This window comes from Triturus cristatus, chromosome 4_1, assembly GCF_964204655.1.
Source record: "Triturus cristatus chromosome 4_1, aTriCri1.1, whole genome shotgun sequence".
Lineage (NCBI taxonomy): Eukaryota > Metazoa > Chordata > Amphibia > Caudata > Salamandridae > Triturus > Triturus cristatus.
In genome coordinates this window covers 1,207,184,727-1,207,206,686 of record NC_140585.1, presented here as the reverse complement: position 1 = coordinate 1,207,206,686, position 21,960 = coordinate 1,207,184,727, and the positions used below count along the sequence as shown (strand labels likewise).

Below are 21,960 nucleotides of genomic sequence, written 5' to 3'. Positions count from 1 at the left end.
AATCAAATACCAGATTATCTTCAAAACGATTAGCACCACTGGACTATCCAATGACATGTGCCCCCATATATATTTAAACATATTCTCCTAGGACACTTTGTGCCATACTAGCCTGGGCAATCATCGTCCCTTTCAACCAGAGAATTCCCCAGTGAAATAAATACTTTCTTCATTGAAGCAATCCTGAAAAAAGTTAAAGGTCCAAACCAAATGAATCAGACAATTATATTTATTGTGCATATAGATTTTAGCTTACCCAGTGCTAGGCAAGCCAAGTGAAAAAGTAGCTCAGATCTCCAATTTTCATAAACAAAACAACTTCCACTCTGATAAGACACGTTGCCAACCTGGTTGAGACACCAAATTGGTGATAATTGCAATCTGGGATGCCCTCAAAAACACCACTTAATCCAGTGGAGTCACCACACACGTTCTACTTGACCTCTGAGTAACCTTTCACAAGTGAACAATCAACTACTTCAATTACAAATTAGCACAGGAATTCAGAAACACTTGATTAATTCTTACCTCACAGAGAGAACAAATCATGACGGTCCCTCCTTTCTTGACAGCACCATTCTCCCAAAAGGTAGGTATCTCCTAAAGCTCAAAGATCTCCCCTTGCTCTTCAGTGTATACTTTCCCCTACTCTATGAGCTTGTAAATTCTTCTGAGATCAGCTGTTAAAACTATGCTGATGAAACCCGGATATTAAGACTGGAAAAGCCTGAGATCCAGACACGCATGGACTGCCACAATGCCTACAGGCAGTAGACTACTGGACGCTAAATGTCAATTTTATGCTCAACCCTGCAAAAGCAGAGATCCACGCATGTGGCCACGAAAATCTTATCACTACTGCCTGAACTAAGGAAACTGGATTTCCTCCAAAAGTCCAGGGAAATCAAATACTGTGTTGTGATTTTGTACTATTAACTCTCATTCCATAGTCAAGTCAATGATATAAGCAAGTGCCTTCAACAGTATGAGAACTTTACTACACATCTTTACTTACCTGGGTTTTCCCATATATTATACAGCACAACACATCTAGTATTGTCACACCCCGACTACACACACACACACACCTAACCAACAAACTTCAACGAATCCAACTGGCAGACAAGTCTTTAACCTTAACAAACAAGACCATACGACTCTTGTTCATAATACCCTGAACTGGCTACCCATGGCAAGAACAATCTCTTTTTAAGCTGTCTCCATCTTCCATTGGTTGATCCATAGTACTGATAAACCTTTCTACAGTCCAAACTTGAACACTACCCCCAGCGGAACATCTTCTCACAAACGGCGCCCCTTCTCATCATTGCTCCTTTCAAAAGAACTTACATGAAACTTGCAAGCGACGGAACTATGAAGACACGTTTCTCTAAAATAGAACTTTCCAATTGGTTAGTCCTTTCACTTCTTGATGACGCCATACAGTATGCAATGGAGGACTGACAGATCCTCCACTAAGTTTCAGCACCATCACTCATTTACTACTCCACTAGCAGTCCTAACAATACCTCTTATGGTTAGACTTCTTGATGCTACAGAGTAGCTCCATGCAGTGGAAGTTTTGATGTTCACCACTAGATAGACGCTATTTACTGTATATTCTGTAAACCCAACTGATGCTCAGCAACAGTGGTTTTTAGGTCTCGCCTGACCCAGCGCATGCGCTGGTCTGGCGAGACTTATTGAGAGGGCTCCAAAAAGTGCTACCAGGCCAGCCTAGAGCTACAGTGCATGTGCGCGGGCGCGCACGCCCCGCTTTACCGCGATTACTTTCACTTTTGCGGCCGCAGGGCCGCTTTGATGTTTGATCATGATCGCGATCACTTTCACTTTCGTGGCCGCACGGCCGCTTGGCATAGCCAATAGGTTTCGCTTTTGGGACCTTATAAGTATTTAGTTATGCAACTGTTGCATGGCTAAACACTTATAAGGTCCCAAAGGCGAGACCTATTGGCTATGCCAATGCTTGTTACGCATGTCACCTGCATGCACAACTGCATCTATTCGCGCACACTCTACAACATCCGAGGGTTGAGTGCAGCCAAGTTCGGACACACCAAGCTTCTACACCAGCTTTAAACTTTGCACACTTCATTAAACAGTTCCTGTATAAGTAAAAACTAGAACCATACCCAGTTCAACCATGCACTCCAAGGGCACCAATAAACTTGATGCAAACCAAAGCACTTCACAGCCTCATCAGAGGTATGAGCACTATGGAACGGAGTGGAAAAGTGCCCAGTAAATAACATTTGCGACAGACACTGTGACAATGGTACATGGCTTTGGAATTCTACAAAGTAAAAAAAAGTCCATCGAGAGGTACCAACATAGTAGGGTGTGAGAACGGTGTTCCTAAAACTAGCAGTCAGTGTTTGGGATAGTCAGTCAGACAGCGTGGGGAGAATCAATGGAGGAAGCCTACTTGTCAGTAGTAGTACCCCTGCAACTCCAGGGTTGCACCCCTAGTGCTCACAAATTCCAACACCGCCATCTTTGGCTAAATAAAACTGAAAGAAGCGCTAAGGGGCTGCGGAGGGAGGTGTAAAGAACACAGTGCGCAGCACGTTTTACATACACAACATAGTTATGTATTTAGAATAGATCAGTGCTTAGCTAAGCGTTTATAAAGCAGGGGTGTTACATATATCTGTTCAAATGTGTCATTTATTATTCTTGTACAAGCTGTGCTGGTTTGAGAAAAGGGTTCATGAAGAAAAGTAGAAACCAGTCATTGACACAAATACAGAGATTCAAGGAGGTGTGCTCTTGAGTCAACTCTGACGACCATGGCTCCTTGGGATCGACGTTCCCTCCCCGGGCACCCCACATGATAAAGCTGGGTGAAATCGGGGCAATCCGTCCATTCACTGTGCCTCACGTTTCTCATCCATCAAAAGTGGACGTGTCTAGCAGCAGAGAAAAAAAAACACGTCTAAGAGCTACTTAAACCTCCGGGAATTTAGGATACAGTTATGTTGCTCTTCTTGGGCGAAAAGGGTAAATATAATCGACCTGCCTTCGCAATCTTAGTTTTTGCTGCTCCATTCTGCATTCTCTCTTCGCGGTTTCCCCTCTACGCACAATGGCCCAGTTCCTGCTCTGCCAGCCACAAAGGTACATACAAAAAACACCGGAAGCCAATTCACAAAGCGCCGGTGACTTCATAAAGCAAACAGAGCAAGGTGTTTTTTTCTTAAACTGTCATCGGGAACTCGAGATAAGCCAAAGGCCTGGTGCACGGCTAACCTACAGTTACTATACGTACATGTCCCTATGCTATAATAAATAGATAAAACTGGATTACATAACAGTAATCTGCGATGTGTTCTCGCGATATGTTAACAGAACTAGGTAGAAAGGTCAAAATGTTTTGAATTCGAAAATAAACGAGAAACAATTAAGCTCTTATTCAGGATGCGCAGTTATCTTGTGCGGTAATACCGCATTCTGTACATACAAATACCAAAGGATGTAGTAGTGTCCTGGTGTGGCTTCCCCACCATATTCCGAAAGCCACACCACAGAATGGGGGATAACACGGCAAAACCAAACATTCTGCCTCCAGTCAACCTGAGAACCTCAGAAGAGTATTGAGCTTCTCCACACAAACTGGACCAGTATTACAGGGTGAATGGAACTCATGCGGTAAAAGTGCCAATGTCGCACAGCTGTTGGAATACAGTTCACGCCTATACTGTGGTTACGCACACCCGTGGAACGAGAGTCTTAGTTTAACATATATTGGACATGTGGCTGAAAGCATTAGGGTCGTAATTGTTTCCTTTTTTCAAATACAAATGTATCTGCCAGAGGTACTCTTGCACGCTGTAAACTCCTGACCCTCTAGTGGAATTGTTGGTGTAAACTGAATAATATCTCTCGCCTCTGTTCCCTGCTCTGCTATCACACACCCGTCGTCCTTCCTTGATATCAGTTATTCTAGGTCCCAATCTGGAGCCGGCTTCAGCTCCTTCCCATCCTGTCTTCTGATTAAAAATCCCAGAAATACTTAACGTTACTGTGGCAGCGCCCCCCCCCTCCAAATGCCAGAAAAATAGAGCACGTATGAAAAGTATGGCAGCCCCATCCCCAAAGTCCTCCTTTGCTTTATTTATCGTTAACCAGCACCCTGTTTGTTTTTTTGCTTAATTCCAGCATCTCCTCATATTACTGGTTGGTTCAGGTTCCTCTGCCGCACCTTAACACTTTAATGAAACAAGCACACTTAAAAATTCGACACCCGCATTCAAAATAGCTCCTTTCCCTTTAATTGTGTGCAAGCCTGTTTGCCTATCATTGGTACTTACTACACTGAAATGTCATATTACTGTCTTTTCACATTTTTCACACTCTTCAAACTTCAAGTTGTTTATTTTAGACCTTTCTGCCTTCAAAGTAAACGTTTTTCAAAGTTATTTAACTTTTTGTCTTGCAAAACTAAATGTTAACCTTTGACCTAATACCTCGATGATAAATCCTGAGTCACAAGGTTGAGAGGCAATTAACAGTAACCAGAACGCAGAGTTGGCACTGTTGGTCTCCAGTGCACCTTACCATGTAGGTGTTATTTGTATTACACATTTAGATGGTGTTCAAATATGTTTTCTCCAAACCAATAAGCAACCTATGTTTTATGATTATCTCGTTGGCAGTGATAACAATAAAAAACAGACTTTATTTTCGATAGTAGGGTGGATTTTAGTAAAGAAACTACTTGTTTTAAAAGAATGTTTATCTGCAGTCCAGTGAACAATGGAGCACAGATAGTACCACGGGGCACTAACCAGAAAGAAATCCGATGGACACGGCTTCCATAATTGGTTGCAATTCATAAATCACACAAATTGAGAGAAATTGTAATTTGGAAGCCAGAGCTGCCAAAGCAAGAAATAATTGAGCGCTACATATGGATATTTACACACATGAACATGGAACTTTAGATACAAATATGGAAACATTTACACAAAAATAAATACACGGATCTAATGATATGTGCACAAAAAATATACACATATTTAAAGACAAAATATAGCCAAAGCTTAGGCTCAAATGTCCAATGTGGCGACCTGTCATGGTCAAAAACTGACAGATTTCACACTATAATTAAGTCTTAGCAGACATGGCTACTAGAGTTATGTTTATGGCATGGTCAATGGTTGCGTCTTGTTTTGTCTATGAGCAGGTGTGTTGTGGTCATGATTGTCCACCCCCATACCTGTGTAGATGGAAAAAAAATGCCTACAGTCAGAAACCGCTACATATATGGATGAGGCTGCCATTGCGCCATAAAAGACACAATAGAAAATCCAGTTTCTTCAACCTTAATAACTTAGGCCCCCTAGCTAATCTGAAACAAACTTGAGGAAAAAGTGCCTTGTGAAACCAACCGTTCATCAAATTTTGTGAGTTTTCATCCAGCAGTTTTTAAGTTTGTAAAAAACACATCATTGGGCTTAAAGTCCAGAAAGTGATGACAGTGTACAGGGGCCAAAGACGTGCATGTGTATTTTTTATTTACAATTGGAATGTTTGCGAACATTAGATATGGCAAACTGCATGGAAGGTAATCACAAACATGCTGCGCGCGCGGAGCACCTTGGCAGCTCTAAAGTCATGACTCACACTGGCATACGGGCAACAACTTATTTTGGATGCAAACATCCGCCTACTTTAGTGCCTGCCAACACCAAACTCAAAAGACATCAGCAAATGTAACCTGGGCAAAGCCCTCACCACAGTGGGCTCTAGTTAGACCGATATACTACCAAAACAGAGGAAACGACTTATGTTTGGTCCTAAAATTAGACTTTGTCCAGTGCTAGTGAAAATCACACTGAGCACATCAACAAACTAAGCATGGGCAAAGCCCACCCCCTTGCAGGCCCAGGTATTGCATTTACCATCTAAAAATGTAGGTCACAGATTATGACGTGATTCAAAATCAAATTTACTCCATGGAACACAAAAGACAACGAAAATCGATCCACAAACCCAGATTAAAAGTTGTGCTATCTTCTTAGACACACCGCAATCTTAAAAGATATACCCCTCAATTACATGTACACCCACAATACAGCCCCAACATTGCATGTGGTTGAAAAGGGGGTGGTCAATGGTGGTGAAAGATGAAAAACTTCAAAAGAAGAAATGTACAAGTTGAGTTTCTACCCTAGCCTTATAGCCCCCCTGCTCAACTCCCACACATACTCCCATGACTATACTGTCGTAAATACAATATCATACTAGGCAATGTGTAACATTGGCGATTAAACCTACAATGCTGTAATCCCCCTTTCAGAGCACAAAAATGCGTAACAAAATACGACCCAAAGTACGCCCGCTAAGTGTTAAATCCCCTTTGACTTCAGTTTTCTCAGTGAATAAATGCACGTTTGAGAACACTTGAGTTGTAAAAACACACACATATACGCTTAACTATACTGGAAATTACAGGACAGTCCCGTGTCGTAGTGTGTGTGGCCTGCAACACCACACACAGCTTCTATGACGCTACTTATATACATGTTTGTATACAGTACACCAACCTCAGGTATACACATACAAGAAGCAGAGCGGAGAGCTTTGATATGTTAAATCCCTCTCCCTCCGCAAACTGGGAGAGGACGGTGGGCCTCGACACAATCTGAGCACCCATCATCCAGAATGCACAAGTTCTTGGCAGGACGCATAAATCGTGTACAATATCCGGACATATATATGGGAGTGCATATTTCTCGGAGACAAACGTCACTTCAGAATTTAAGCCGGTGAGGCTATGCCAAGGCGCTGCTGGCGTGTATTTATGAGACGACAGCATATGTAAATTGGATTTCTACTCGAAAGACGGTAGCTGGGAGGAGAAGGCGAGGGGGTGGGGGTGTAATTTGAGCATGGCGAGCCTACAAACGGGATTCCTCTCCTAAGGACCGGTTGTTGTGACGTCGAGGATGTATGTAAATACGGGTTATCACGTGACGCGATACACTTAAAGGATTTTTGCTTAAAAGCAGAGAGGAACCCATTGCTTAAGAAGCCGCAGCGCCTTTGTGCTCCTCCGTCACCGCGCTCAGAGGGCTGAACACCCCCCCCCCCCACCTCTGACCTACACAAGCTTCTGTAATCAGCCTGTAGCTACCATTTCATGCAGGGCCTCCCAACAGATCGATTTTTAGGACATCCACAGAAGATGAATGAATGTACATATATATATATAGCGTATCTACATGGAACTAAACTGCAGAGTCCCCGGTCTGCCTGACAACCAGCGAGGGAACCGGCCTGGCGAACCTTCCGTGGACACACTGATGTAATGAAACTTGAAAGATTTTCACCAAATAAATACATGTTGATTGGAGAACCCGTTCCCCACGAGGTAAATACCCCAAAAGCGGATGTCAGGGTAGAGGGCATGTGTCAAGACTACAAAGGGGTGGAGGGTACAGGGGGAAAGGCGCTAAATGGGGAGGAAATACGCAGCAGTACTACAACGTGAGGGGAAGTGCGCAGGTGAGCAAGAGCGCAAAGGGGGGGAGGGGGCAAGGGTGCCAAGGACGCAAAGGAAAAGTGAAAGGCACAGATGGAAGGACCATAAAGAGGGGAGACAAAATTGTACAGGGGAGCAGGGCACAGGACGTGAGGCCATAAGGGGCAGCAAAAGGAGGAGGGCACGGGTGGTGAGGCCACAAAGGGGAGGACATGGCAGGCGTGGGAAAAAAAGACCGCAGGAAGAATGAGGTGTGAGACCACAGGAAGCATGAGAGGTGAAACCAGGATGATGGAGAATGGTGGGGGAGACCATCTTGGAAGTGTGAGCCCGAGACAGGAAGTGAAAACATGTTGGTGGAAGGGAAATGGGATTATAATCGGGCAAGTGAGACCATGAAGGGGGAGGGTAGCGGTTGCAGGAACTAAAACCAAGTTAGCACTGGGGAGCAAGCAACCGAATCAGCGAGAGGACCTAGAATTTAAACAATCAGGGCGAGCTTGGAAATTAGACGATGATGCTAACTGCAAGCAGTGACACAGGGGCGGGGGCTGTGAGAGGTGACACAGGAGCTGGGGACTGACAGGAGCTGGGGACTGGTGTGCGGGGAGGATGCGACAGCAAAAGGGGACAGGAGATGTTACGCACACACAAGGGAGATATGACAAGGGAAGGAGGGGCCAGGAGATATGACACACACAAGGGGACGAGATACGACACAAGGGAACTTGACGAAGGCAAATGGGGGGGGGGGGGGGGTTCTGGAACAGGAGACACGGAGGGGGGGGGGGGGTTCTGGAACAGAAGACACTGAGGGGGGGGTTCTGGAACAGGAGACACGGGGGGGGGGGTTCTGGAACAGGAGACACGGGGGGGGGGTCTGGAACAGGAGACACGGGGGGGTTCTGGAACAGGAGACACGGGGGGGTTCTGGAACAGGAGACACGGGGGGGTTCTGGAACAGGAGACACGGGGGAGTTCTGGAACAGGAGACACGGGGGGGTTCTGGAACAGGAGACACGGGGGGGTTCTGGAACAGGACACACGGGGGGGTTCTGGAACAGGACACACGGGGGGGTTCTGGAACAGGACACACGGGGGGGTTCTGGAACAGGACACACGGGGGGGGGAGTTCTGGAACAGGAGACACGGGGGGGGAGTTCTGGAACAGGAGACACGGGGGGGGGGGGGAGTTCTGGAACAGGAGACACGGGGGGGGGGGAGTTCTGGAACAGGAGACACGGGGGGGGAGTTCTGGAACAGGAGACACGGGGGGGGAGTTCTGGAACAGGAGACACGGGGGGGGAGTTCTGGAACAGGAGACACGGGGGGGGGGGGGGGGGGAGTTCTGGAACAGGAGACACGGGTGGGGGGGTTCTGGAACAGGAGACACGGGTGGGGGGGTTCTGGAACAGGAGACACGGGTGGGGGGGTTCTGGAACAGGAGACACGGGGGGGGGGTTCTGGAACAGGAGACACGGGGGGGGGTTCTGGAACAGGAGACACGGGGGGGGAGTTCTGGAACAGGAGACACGGGGGGGGGGGGGGAGTTCTGGAACAGGAGACACGGGTGGGGGGGTTCTGGAACAGGAGACACGGGTGGGGGGGTTCTGGAACAGGAGACACGGGTGGGGGGGTTCTGGAACAGGAGACACGGGTGGGGGGGTTCTGGAACAGGAGACACGGGTGGGGGGGTTCTGGAACAGGAGACACGGGTGGGGGGGTTCTGGAACAGGAGACACGGGGGGGGGGGTTCTGGAACAGGAGACACGGGGGGGGGTTCTGGAACAGGAGACACGGGGGGGGGTTCTGGAACAGGAGACACGGGGGGGGTTCTGGAACAGGAGACACGGGGGGGTTCTGGAACAGGAGACACGGGGGGGGGGTTCTGGAACAGGAGACACAGGGGGGTATTCTGGAACAGGAGACACGGGGGTATTCTGGAACAGGAGACACGGGGGGGTATTCTGGAACAGGAGACACGGGGGGGTTCTGGAACAGGAGACACGGGGGGGTTCTGGAACAGGAGACACGGGGGGGGTTCTGGAACAGGAGACACGGGGGGGTTCTGGAACAGGAGACACGGGGGGGTTCTGGAACAGGAGACACGGGGGGGGTTCTGGAACAGGAGACACGGGGGGGGTTCTGGAACAGGAGACACGGGGGGGTTCTGGAACAGGAGACACGGGGGGGGTCTGGAACAGGAGACACGGGGGGGGTCTGGAACAGGAGACACGGGGGGGGTCTGGAACAGGAGACCCGGGGGGGGTCTGGAACAGGAGACCCGGGGGGGTTCTGGAACAGGAGACCCGGGGGGTTCTGGAACAGGAGACACGGGGGGGTTCTGGAACAGGAGACACGGGGGGGTTCTGGAACAGGAGACACGGGGGGGTTCTGGAACAGGAGACACGGGGGGGGGTTCTGGAACAGGAGACACGGGGGGGGGTTCTGGAACAGGAGACACGGGGGGGGGTTCTGGAACAGGAGACACGGGGGGGTTCTGGAACAGGAGACACGGGGGGGGTTCTGGAACAGGAGACACGGGGGGGGGGTTTCTGGAACAGGAGACACGGGGGGGGGTTTCTGGAACAGGAGACACGGGGGGGGGGGGTTTCTGGAACAGGAGACACGGGGGGGGGGTTTCTGGAACAGGAGACACGGGGGGGGGGGTTTCTGGAACAGGAGACACGGGGGGGGGGTTTCTGGAACAGGAGACACGGGGGGGGGGTTTCTGGAACAGGAGACACGGGGGGGGTTCTGGAACAGGAGACACGGGGGGGGGGTTCTGGAACAGGAGACACGGGGGGGGGTTCTGGAACAGGAGACAGGGGGGGGGGTTCTGGAACAGGAGACACTTGGGGGTGCTGGTTCTGGAACAGTGTAACAGGAGACACTGGGGGGTGCTGGAACAGGAGACACTGGGGGGTGCTGGAACAGGAGACACGGGGGGGGGGTGCTGGAACAGGAGACACGGGGGGGGTGCTGGAACAGGAGACACGGGGGGGGTGCTGGAACAGGAGACACGGGGGGGGGGTGCTGGAACAGGAGACACGGGGGGGGTGCTGGAACAGGAGACACGGGGGGGGTGCTGGAACAGGACACCCTGGGGGGTTGGGGGGGTCTGGAACAGGAGACACTGGGGTGGTGGGGGGTCTGGAATAGGAGACACTGGGGGTGGAACACTGGGCGGGTGGGGGGATGGAACAGGAGACACGGGGGGGGTTCTGGAACAGGAGACACGGGGGGGGTTCTGGAACAGGAGACACGGGGGGGGTTCTGGAACAGGAGACACGGGGGGGGGTCTGGAACAGGAGACACGGGGGGGGTCTGGAACAGGAGACACGGGGGGGGTCTGGAACAGGAGACACGGGGGGGGGGTCTGGAACAGGAGACACGGGGGGGTCTGGAACAGGAGACACGGGGGGGTTCTGGAACAGGAGACACGGGGGGGTTCTGGAACAGGAGACACGGGGGGGTTCTGGAACAGGAGACACGGGGGGGGTTCTGGAACAGGAGACACGGGGGGGTTCTGGAACAGGAGACACGGGGGGGTTCTGGAACAGGAGACACGGGGGGGGGGTTTCTGGAACAGGAGACACGGGGGGGGTTTCTGGAACAGGAGACACGGGGGGGGGTTTCTGGAACAGGAGACACGGGGGGGGGGGGGGTTTCTGGAACAGGAGACACGGGGGGGGGTTTCTGGAACAGGAGACACGGGGGGGGTTCTGGAACAGGAGACACGGGGGGGGGTTCTGGAACAGGAGACACGGGGGGGGGGTTCTGGAACAGGAGACACGGGGGGGGGGTTCTGGAACAGGAGACACGGGGGGGGTTCTGGAACAGGAGACACGGGGGGGGTTCTGGAACAGGAGACACGGGGGGGGGGTTCTGGAACAGGAGACACTTGGGGGTGCTGGTTCTGGAACAGTGTAACAGGAGACACTGGGGGGTGCTGGAACAGGAGACACTGGGGGGTGCTGGAACAGGAGACACGGGGGGGGTGCTGGAACAGGAGACACGGGGGGGGTGCTGGAACAGGAGACACGGGGGGGGGTGCTGGAACAGGAGACACGGGGGGGGGGTGCTGGAACAGGAGACACGGGGGGGGTGCTGGAACAGGACACCCTGGGGGGTTGGGGGGGTCTGGAACAGGAGACACTGGGGTGGTGGGGGGTCTGGAATAGGAGACACTGGGGGTGGAACACTGGGCGGGTGGGGGGATGGAACAGGAGACAGTGGGGGGATGGAACTGGAGACACTGGGGGTGGGGGGATGGAACTGGAGACAGTGGGGTTATGAAACTGGAGACACTGGGGTGGGGGATGGAACAGGAGACACTGTGGGGGTCTGGAACAGGAGACAATGGGGGTGGGGGGCTGCAACAGGAGACTCCCTGGGTGGGGGGCTGCAACAGGAGACTCCCTGGGGGGGGGGGGCTGCAACAGGAGACTCCCTGGGGGGGGGGGGCTGCAACAGGAGACTCCCTGGGGGGGGGGGGGCTGCAACAGGAGACTCCCTGGGGGGGGGGGGCTGCAACAGGAGACTCCCGGGGGGGGGGGGGGCTGCAACAGGAGACTCCCTGGGGGGGGGGGCTGCAACAGGAGACTCCCTGGGGGGGGGGCTGCTGCAACAGGAGACTCCCTGGGGGGGGGGCTGCAACAGGAGACTCCCTGGGGGGGGGGCTGCAACAGGAGACTCCCTGGGGGGGGGGGCTGCAACAGGAGACACCCGGGGGGGGCTGCAACAGGAGACGCCGGCGGGGGGCTGCAACAGGAGACACCCTGGGGGGGGGCTGCAACAGGAGACGCCGGCGGGGGCTGCAACAGGCGACGCCGGCGGGGGCTGCAACAGGCGACGCCGGCGGGGGCTGCAACAGGCGACGCCGGCGGGGGCTGCAACAGGCGACGCCGGCGGGGGCTGCAACAGGAGAAAACGGGGCGGGTGGCTGCAACAGGAGAAAACGGGGCGGGTGGCTGCAACAGGAGAAAACGGGGCGGGTGGCTGCAACAGGAGAAAACGGGGCGGGTGGCTGCAACAGGAGAAAACGGGGCGGGTGGCTGCAACAGGAGAAAACGGGGCGGGTGGCTGCAACAGGAGAAAACGGGGCGGGTGGCTGCAACAGGAGAAAACGGGGCGGGTGGCTGCAACAGGAGAAAACGGGGCGGGGGCTGCAACAGGAGAAAACGGGACGGGGGCTGCAACAGGAGAAAACGGGACGGGGGCTGCAACAGGAGAAAACGGGGCGGGGGGCTGCAACAGGAGAAAACGGGGCGGGGGGCTGCAACAGGAGAAAACGGGGCGGGGGGCTGCAACAGGAGAAAACGGGGCGGGGGGCTGCAACAGGAGAAAACGGGGCGGGGGCTGCAACAGGAGAAAACGGGGCGGGGGCTGCAACAGGAGAAAACGGGGCGGGGGCTGCAACAGGAGACGCGGGGGCTGCAACAGGAGACGCGGGGGCTGCAACAGGAGACGCGGGGGCTGCAACAGGAGACGCGGGGGCTGCAACAGGAGACGCGGGGGCTGCAACAGGAGACGCGGGGGCTGCAACAGGAGACGCGGGGGCTGCAACAGGAGACGCGGGGGCTGCAACAGGAGACGCGGGGGCTGCAACAGGAGACGCGGGGGCTGCAACAGGAGACGCGGGGGCTGCAACAGGAGACGCGGGGGCTGCAACAGGAGACGCGGGGGCTGCACCAGGAGACGCGGGGGCTGCACCAGGAGACGCGGGGGCTGCACCAGGAGACGCGGGGGCTGCACCAGGAGACGCGGGGGCTGCACCAGGAGACGCGGGGGCTGCAAGACACGGGACGGGGGCTGCAAGACACGGGACGGGGGCTGCAAGACACGGGACGGGGGCTGCGAGACACGGGACGGGGGCTGCGAGACACGGGACGGGGGCTGCGAGACACGGGACGGGGGCTGCGAGACACAGGACGGGGGCTGCGAGACACGGGACGGGGGCTGCAACGCGAGACACGGGATGCAACGCGAGACACGGGACGGGGGCTGCAACGCGAGACACGGGACGGGGGCTGCAACGCGAGACACGGGACGGGGGCTGCAACGCGAGACACGGGACGGGGGCTGCAACGCGAGACACGGGACGGGGGCTGCAACGCGAGACACGGGACGGGGGCTGCAACGCGAGACACGGGACGGGGGCTGCAACGCGAGACACGGGACGGGGGCTGCAACGCGAGACACGGGCTCCAACGGGTCTGCAACAAGAGCCGGGGGGCTGGGGCACAAGACAACACTTAGGGGAGGGGTTCGAAACAGGAGACGACACTTGGGGGAGGGGCTCAGACAGGAGACGACACTTGGGGGAGGGGCTCAGACAGGAGACGACACTTGGGGGAGGGGCTCAGACAGGAGACAACACTTGGGGGGCTGGGACAGGAGACAACACTTGGGGGTTCGGACATGAGACGACACTGGGGGGAGGGGTTCGGACATGAGACGACACTGGGGGGAGGGGTTCGGACATGAGACGACACTGGGGGGAGGGGTTCGGACATGAGACGACACTGGGGGGAGGGGTTCGGACATGAGACGACACTGGGGGGAGGGGTTCGGACATGAGACGACACTGGGGGGAGGAGTTTGGACAGGAGACGACACGTGGAGGGTCAGACAGGAGATGACACTTGGGGGAGGGAGCCATGGGACGGGGCCTGGGACACAAGACGACGCTTGCGGGGGCTGGGACACGAGAGGACACTTGGGGGGCTGGGTTCAGGCAGGAGACGACATGGGGGAGGGGTTCAGACAGGAGACGACACATGGGGGGAGGACAGGAGACGACACATGGGGGGAGGACAGGAGACGACACATGGGGGGAGGACAGGAGACGACACATGGGGGGAGGACAGGAGACGACACATGGGGGGAGGACAGGAGACGACACATGGGGGGAGGACAGGAGACGACACATGGGGGGAGGACAGGAGACGACACATGGGGGGAGGACAGGAGACGACACATGGGGGAGGACAGGAGACGACACATGGGGGGAGGACAGGAGACGACACATGGGGGGAGGACAGGAGACGACACATGGGGGGAGGACAGGAGACGACACATGGGGGAGGACAGGAGACGACACATGGGGGGGAGGACAGGAGACGACACATGGGGGGGAGGACAGGAGACGACACATGGGGGGAGGACAGGAGACGACACATGGGGGGAGGACAGGAGACGACACATGGGGGGAGGACAGGAGACGACACATGGGGGGAGGATAGGAGACGACACATGGGGGAGGGGTTTGGACAGGAGACGACACGTGGGGGGTCAGACAGGAGATGACACTTGGGGGAGGGAGCCATGGGGCGGGGGGCTGGGACACAAGACGATGCTTGCAGGGGCTGGGACACGAGATGACACTTGAGGGGCTAGGTTCAGGCAGGAGACGACACTTGGGGGAGGGGTTCAGACAGGAGATGACACTTGGGGAAGGGAGCCGCGGAGGGCTGGGGTCGACGCTTGCGGGGGATGGGGCACCAGAAGACGCTGGGGGGGCTGGGACAGGAGATGACACGGGGGGGGGGGGTTCGGACAGGAGATGACACTGGGGGGGAGGGGTTCGGACAGGAGACGACACCTGGGGGGGGGAGGGGTTCGGACAGGAGACGACACCTGGGGGTCGGGGAGGGGTTCGGACAGGAGACGACACCTGGGGGGGGAGGGGTTCGGACAGGAGAGGACACCTGGGGGGGGGGGGTTCAGACAGGAGACGACACCGGGGGGGGGGGGGGGGTTCAGACAGGAGACGACACCGGGGGGGGGGTTCGGACAGGAGACGACACCTGGGGGGGGGGGGTTCGGACAGGAGACGACACCTGGGGGGGAGAGGTTCGGACAGGAGACGACACCTGGGGGGGGAGGGGTTCGGACAGGAGACGACACCTGGGGGGGAGGGGTTCGGACAGGAGACGACACCTGGGGGGGAGGGGTTCGGACAGGAGACGACACCTGGGGGGAGGGGTTCGGACAGGAGACGACACCTGGGGGGGGGGGGAGGGGTTCGGACAGGAGACGACACCTGGGGGGGAGGGGTTCGGACAGGAGACGACACCTGGGGGGGAAGGGTTCGGACAGGAGACGAAACCTGGGGGGGAAGGGTTCGGACAGGGGACGGCACTTGGGGGAGGGGCTCGGAAAGGAGACGAAACTTGGGGGAGGGGCTCGGAAAGGAGACGGCACTTGGGGGAGGGGCTCAGACAGGAGACAAAACTTGTGGGAGGGGCTCAGACAGGAGATGACACTTGGGGGGCTGGGACAGGAGACACTTGGGGGGTCGGACAGAAGACAACTGGAGGGGGCTCTGGGGGCTGGGAGAGAAGACGCTGGGAGAGAAGACACTGGGAGAAAAGACACTAGGGGGGCTGGGAGAAGAGACACTAGGGGGGCTGGGAGAAGAGACACTAGGGGGGCTGGGAGAAGAGACACTAGGGGGGCTGGGAGAAGAGACACTAGGGGGGCTGGGAGAAGAGACACTAGGGGGGCTGGGAGAAGAGACACTGAGTGGGGATGGGAGAAGAGACACTAGGGAGGCTGGTGGGAGAAGAGACACTAGGGGAGGCTGGTGGGAGAAGAGACACTAGGGGGGGGCTGGTGGGAGAAGAGACACTAGGGGGGGCTGGTGGGAGGGGGGGCTGGTGGGAGAAGAGACACTGAGGGGGGCTGGGAGAAGAGACACTGGGGGAGCTGGGAGAAGAGACACTGGGGGAGCTGGGATAAGAGACACTGGGGGAGCTGGAAGAAGAGACACTGGGGGTCTGAGTGAAATGACACTGGGGGGGGGCGAGTGAATTGACACTGGGGGGGCGGAGTGAAGAAACACTGGCGGGGGCTGAGTGAAAAGACAGTAGGGGAGAGAAGACAGGGGGGTTAAGAGAAGAAACCCCGAGGGATGGACGTTGGGGGTCAGTGGCTATCTGAGCGTAAAGACCGAGGGCTTGCCTCGGAGCCGGATGGGAGCTTTCTCATTTGCTTCCCTCTTCTACCCCCTCCCCATTATCAGGAACAGGGATCCACCCTCTCCTACCCCGGGTACACCTCCGTACCTTCGGACAGCTCGAGCTCCAGCTCAGCCAGCTGCTCCCGGATCTCCCGAGGCAGGGAGCCCACCTCCAGGCCGCGCTCCGCCATCCTGAGCCCGGTGATTAAACCATACAGGCCGAGAAGCCACAGCGCCAGCACCGCCCGCCGCCGCCCGCCATGCTCCGAGTGCTGGGGGAGGAGAGCGCGGCCCGTGAGAGGGCCATCTGGCGGGGCCCGGGAGCTCTGCAGGCAACCGCTCTCTGAATACCGCGCCCTCTGCTGGATGACCTGTACAATTGCAGGGAACGGAGCTTACACAACGTCGACATTTGGAGAATTAGCTCGTACTGCAGTCAGCACAGAAAGAGGGCACTGCACCATTTGAAACACAATATCGTGCCTTTTAGTAGAAAATTAAAATACTTTTGGGACATGCCAATGCAATCTAGCTGCTCTTGACAAAATCCTATAGCTACAAGTAAGCGAGACAAAAACTTGGCAGGGCCGACCCAGCTAGAGCTGTTTTCCCGTTCGAAGGATGAGTAACTAATCTAGACATATTTGCTTCTGTTCCTTCCGGCACGTGTATTGCTAAATTTATAAAGGGGTGCGAAGTACTTTAAATTCCAAAAGGCACTCAAAACAATCTGGACTCGTGCACGAAACTGGCAAATTTGAGAACACTTTTTCAAGTCAGGGGTCTGATTTGACAGTAACAGACTATGCCAGCGCCAAGCAGCCAAAACAATAGTCATGTTAATTATGCAATGTATCTATTTACATATACATACTTAAAAAATATAAACCACCTTACAGTGTGATCTAATATTCATTTTTCATTTCTGTGTGGCAGAACCTCGTGCCACAAGAAAAGTCACGAGTAAGTCAAAGAAGAATTGGCACACTCAACCTCACCCCTTCTTCTTTCCAGTTTTGTAACAATGGGCACTAATTTGTAGATGCTTCTCAACAATAAAGTTACCAGGCAAGGTGCACACATCACACGATAAACCAACATGAGACCATGGGCGTAACAAAAGCCCCTGCAGTGCACGGGGGCCCTAACATTCATGGGGAATCCATTCTGCCCCAGGCCTATGCTGACGCTCTAAGTAATACAATAGTTATTTGCAATTCGCTAATCTTATGTGGATCACAGTCGGAAATAGCGAATAGTCGCAAAAACAGAAAATTGCACATGCAATTTCGCACCACTTCGACCCAGGTGGTAATAATGTGGAAACTATATAAAGTGTCTTTGAATGTATCAGTTTTTCCAAAATGGCTGCTCACTATGCCTCTGGAATCAAGCTATCCTGGCTGAAAAGGGGTGAAACCCCGAAACCGGTCCTAGGATGCTTGTTTCCGGTCCAGGCAGGACCTGGCTTGGCAGTTCGGGCTGGACTGTTCCCATGAGGCACAGGGTCAAGACTGATATGCATATGGCCAGGTCTAAACTGGGGTGGCATGGTGAGCAAAAGAATGATAGATTTAACCTAGATCTCTTGACTGGGGGTGAATGTTTTGATTTGTTCTGCATTCCGTCCATCAATTGTGTGTCTTTTGCTTTCTCGCCCTAAGTGCGCCAGGTATGCCCAGACGTGGGTCCTGGGCTCCCTGTGCCACTGGAATCAAGCTATGCTGGCTGAAGAGGGGTGAAACCCCGAAACCGGTCCTAGGATGCTTGTTTCCGGTCCAGAGAGGACCTGGCTTGGCAGTTCGGGCTGGACTGTTCCCATGAGGTACAGGGTCAAGACTGATTTGCATATGGCCAGGTCTAAACTGGGGTGGCATGGTGAGCAAAAGAATGATGGATTTAACCCGGATCACTTGACTGGGAACTTAATGTTTTGATTTGTTCAGCATTCCGTCCATCAATTGTGTGTCTTTTACTGTACGTCATGACACAGAGAATGAGGATTTTGGCAGGATTGCAGAGAAGGCGAAGAAAACCAGAGAGAATTTTCATGACTGAGGGTCACACTGTTTGAACAAACAGAGGAGGAGATAGTTAATATTGGTTAAGTAGCGCGCAACCAAGATGGCCGCGTAGGTGCGAGGCTCCCGAGGACCTCCGCAACCTCCTACGACTATCCTGAATTTATCCTGTCTTGGACGAGGGGAATGTGTTGGTGAGCCTGAGCTGAGGTGGTACCCGTTTCCCGTTGTCAAATCGGACCTCGGACACCGGAGTGAGCACCGATTGAAGTCTGCGGCCTTCTCCTCGCCAGACCCCGGATTTGCGCTGAGGGGTGACCCAGTGACAAAGTGAACAACAGCGGCGGGCCGGGCCTGGCGAGTCGCGTACCCCGCACTTTCACTTTCGCACCCCCTTGCCGTCTCTGCAGGGTTGGGTCGCGGGGCTCTTTGTGTTGGTGTGGTCTCGCGGGGAGACTCGGCCTGCCCGCCGGCTGTGACCCACCCCGCCGATCTGAGGTGGCCCCCCCGGAGCTTGTGGCCCTGTTTGCCTGCTCTTCACGACGTGGCTGGTGCGACCGGGGGACTGGTGGCCATGGCCACGAAACAAGATGGAGACCGGGCAAAGACTAAATCGACCCGGCGTGGCACCACCCATCAGGCTAACAGTATGGACCGCTATACCCTCCAGAAGGGATCTCCCGGCAGACTGCACAAGTCCCCTGAGGGCCCTCCTGATGCCCCGGACCTGCCCACGGATCTGACTCTGCGTGATGTCATGGGCGCCATTGCCGAGATGAAGGCCTCGGTGGGCCAGCGGTTAGACACACTGGCACAGAAGATCGTCCTCGTGGATGTTGGCCTGGTGAGGGCCGATCTTTCCAAGACCAACGACCGAGTTGATTCTTTGGCCCACACCGCATCGGGCCTTACTACTGAGGTGGCGGCACTACAAACAGAGGTGCGCCGGCTTAGTCGGGCGAGCGCGCTTATGGATCGGCGCCTGGAGGACTCCGAGAGTCGGGCCCGGAGGAACAACATCCGTATCATCGGGGTGCCCGAGGGACGGGAGGAAGCGGCGGCGGACCTATTTGTGGAGGACCTGATCGCTACCCATCTCCAGCCACGGGGGCTGAGTAAATTCTTCGCGGTGGAGCGGGCCCACAGGGTTCCCGGGGGAAGGCCGAAGGTCGGAGCCCCTCCGCGGCCTCTCATTGCCCGGATTTTCAACTTTCGAGACAGAGACGCTATCCTGCAAGCCTCCAGACTGCATGGGCCGGTTAAGCTTGACAATATGGAGGTGAACTTTTATCCTGATTTCACCCCAGCGGTCCAGAAGCAGAGACTGAGCTTCCAAGGCGTCAAGCGCCGTCTTCGGGACCTGAACCTTAAATACGCTATGCTCTTCCCAGCCAAGCTGCGAGTGGAGGTAGAGGGTCGCACGCACTTTTTTGACCGTCCCGAAGCGGCCGGAGACTGGCTGGACACTCTGTCTGGGGATCGTGATCTGGGGGGCGGGGGGGGCGGCGGGGGGAGACGGCACACTGGATCGGGACTGAGGGGGTAATATTCTGCTTCACTCTGGACAAAAATGATGCCACTCTCGATTAAGCGTCTGTCTGTATAATTTCCCCTCCTATGGAGGTTGTGTGGGGTCTACTGGGGGTTCTCCTTCCTCCTCTAGGGGGTTTAGCTAGTTTTTACTATATATATGGGGCGACAGGCACACTGCACATTGGGGGGGCTGTTCGGGCTCATGCAGGGGTGCAGGGAGGGGGGAGTTTTGTTGGGGTGGGTGGGCAGGGATGGGGGGGTGTTGTTCGTTTTTACCACAAGGCAAAAGTATTATTGTGCTAGCTTTATAGTGCTCTCCGGGGGACAAATGGTGGCTTCTGTCTACGATGGGGGGTAGGGAACTAACTTTGTTGTCCTGGAACGTGAATGGACTGGGGGACAGGATAAAACGAGGTGTGGTCCTGCAGTTCTTGAAGCGAATCTCGCCCGATGTAGTTTTTCTGCAGGAGACACACCTCATTGGCAACTCCTTTTGCGCCATGAATCGGCGTGGCTATCGCCTAGTGGCCCATTCTGGCTTCACGTCTGGCTCAAGGGGTGTGGGCATCATGGTTAAGAACTCGCTTCCGTTGGAGATTGATGAGGTGCTCCATGACGACAGGGGACGTTACGCGGTCTTGGTGGGAAGGATGGAGGGCAAAGTGGTCGTTTTTGTATCAGTATACGTCCCGCCGGGGCTGCAGTCGACTACCTTTGCGGACCTGGAGCGCCTCCTCCTTGACCTTCCGGGGGGGATTCTGGTGGTGGGGGGGGATTTCAATGCGGTGGTTTCCGGGACTGTGGATCGTCACCCCCCTAGGGACCTCCCCCGGGCCCAAGCGTGGCTATCTGGTCTATTGGACACCTTGGGATTGGTGGATTGCTGGCGTTTAAAACATCCCACGCAGTTACAGTATACCTTCCATTCGGGGGCCCATGGTAGTCTCTCACGACTAGATTATGTCCTGGTCCCGGCGGCCTATGTTGGGAGGGTGGGAGAGGTGCGTCATTTGGCACGGGGTATCTCGGACCATTCCCCGCTCCTGTTACACCTGGATCTTTTTCCGAGGGGTGAGGGTAGGGTGGTCCCGATTAATCCCTGGTACCTGCGCGACCCCACCATTCGCGCTGAATTGATTAAATCCCTCCAGCACTATTTTGACAAAAATGTGGGATCCGTGCCGTTGGCTGTTTCACTGTGGGAGGCATTCAAGACAGTACTACGAGGAGAGGCCCTGTCCCTCATTTCCCACACCCGGAGGCGCGAGCGGGAGGAGGTGACCCGGGTGGAATCTGAGATAGCCGAGTTGGAGGGTAACCTAGAATGTGGGGTGACGGATGCCGTATTACATGTCCTCCAACTCAAGCAAGCGGCCTATAGGGCCCTCGTCACGGAGGCGGCCAGGGGCCTCAGTAGAGAGCAACAGGGGAGACTGTATGATGTGGGTGATAAGGCTGGTAAATTGATTGCGTGGCTGGACAAAAGGGAGAGAGCGAGTCGTGTAGTCCCGCTGATTGAGAAAACGGATGGTGTGTGTGTTACTGAGCCGGAAGAAATTGTCTCCTGCTTCGCGGACTATTTCCGTGGGGTGTATTCCCCGGTGTCTTCCCGCTCTGAAGAAGATTCCCGTGCCCTGCTCAGGGATATCGCGCTGCCTTCCCTCTCGGAGGAGGACAGAGTGTTGTTGGACGCCGCTCCAACCTCCGACGAAATCGCCCTCGCCATACGCTCGGTCGCTTCCGGCAAGGCCATGGGTCCTAATGGTCTCCCCATCGAGTTGTACAAGTTGCGACCGGATACGCTGGCTCCACATCTCCGATCGATGTTCCTGGAGGCTCATTCGGTGGGCTCCCTCCCGCTGGACCAGCGTCTGGCTACAATCGTGGTTATCCACAAGGAGGGGAGGCCTCGGGACCGGGTTACATCCTATCGG

At 55.2% G+C, this 21,960-nt stretch overlaps 1 protein-coding gene across 2 annotated transcripts in view; it reads right to left on the bottom strand.

Annotated features, from left to right (window-relative positions):
* Positions 1 to 16,807, bottom strand: part of DIP2B (DIP2 acetate--CoA ligase B (putative)) — a 768,291-nt gene extending 751,484 nt beyond the window's left edge. Inside the window, exon 1 of one of the 2 annotated variants that reach the window (XM_085654541.1) lies at positions 16,579 to 16,807. In XM_085654541.1, coding sequence (XP_085510667.1) covers positions 16,579 to 16,663 — 85 coding nt within the window. In that variant the 5' untranslated portion in view covers positions 16,664 to 16,807. The remainder of the gene's footprint in view (positions 1 to 16,578) is intronic. The other variant, XM_085654539.1, reaches the window with a different exon arrangement.
* Between the last annotated feature and the right edge of the window lie 5,153 nt (positions 16,808 to 21,960).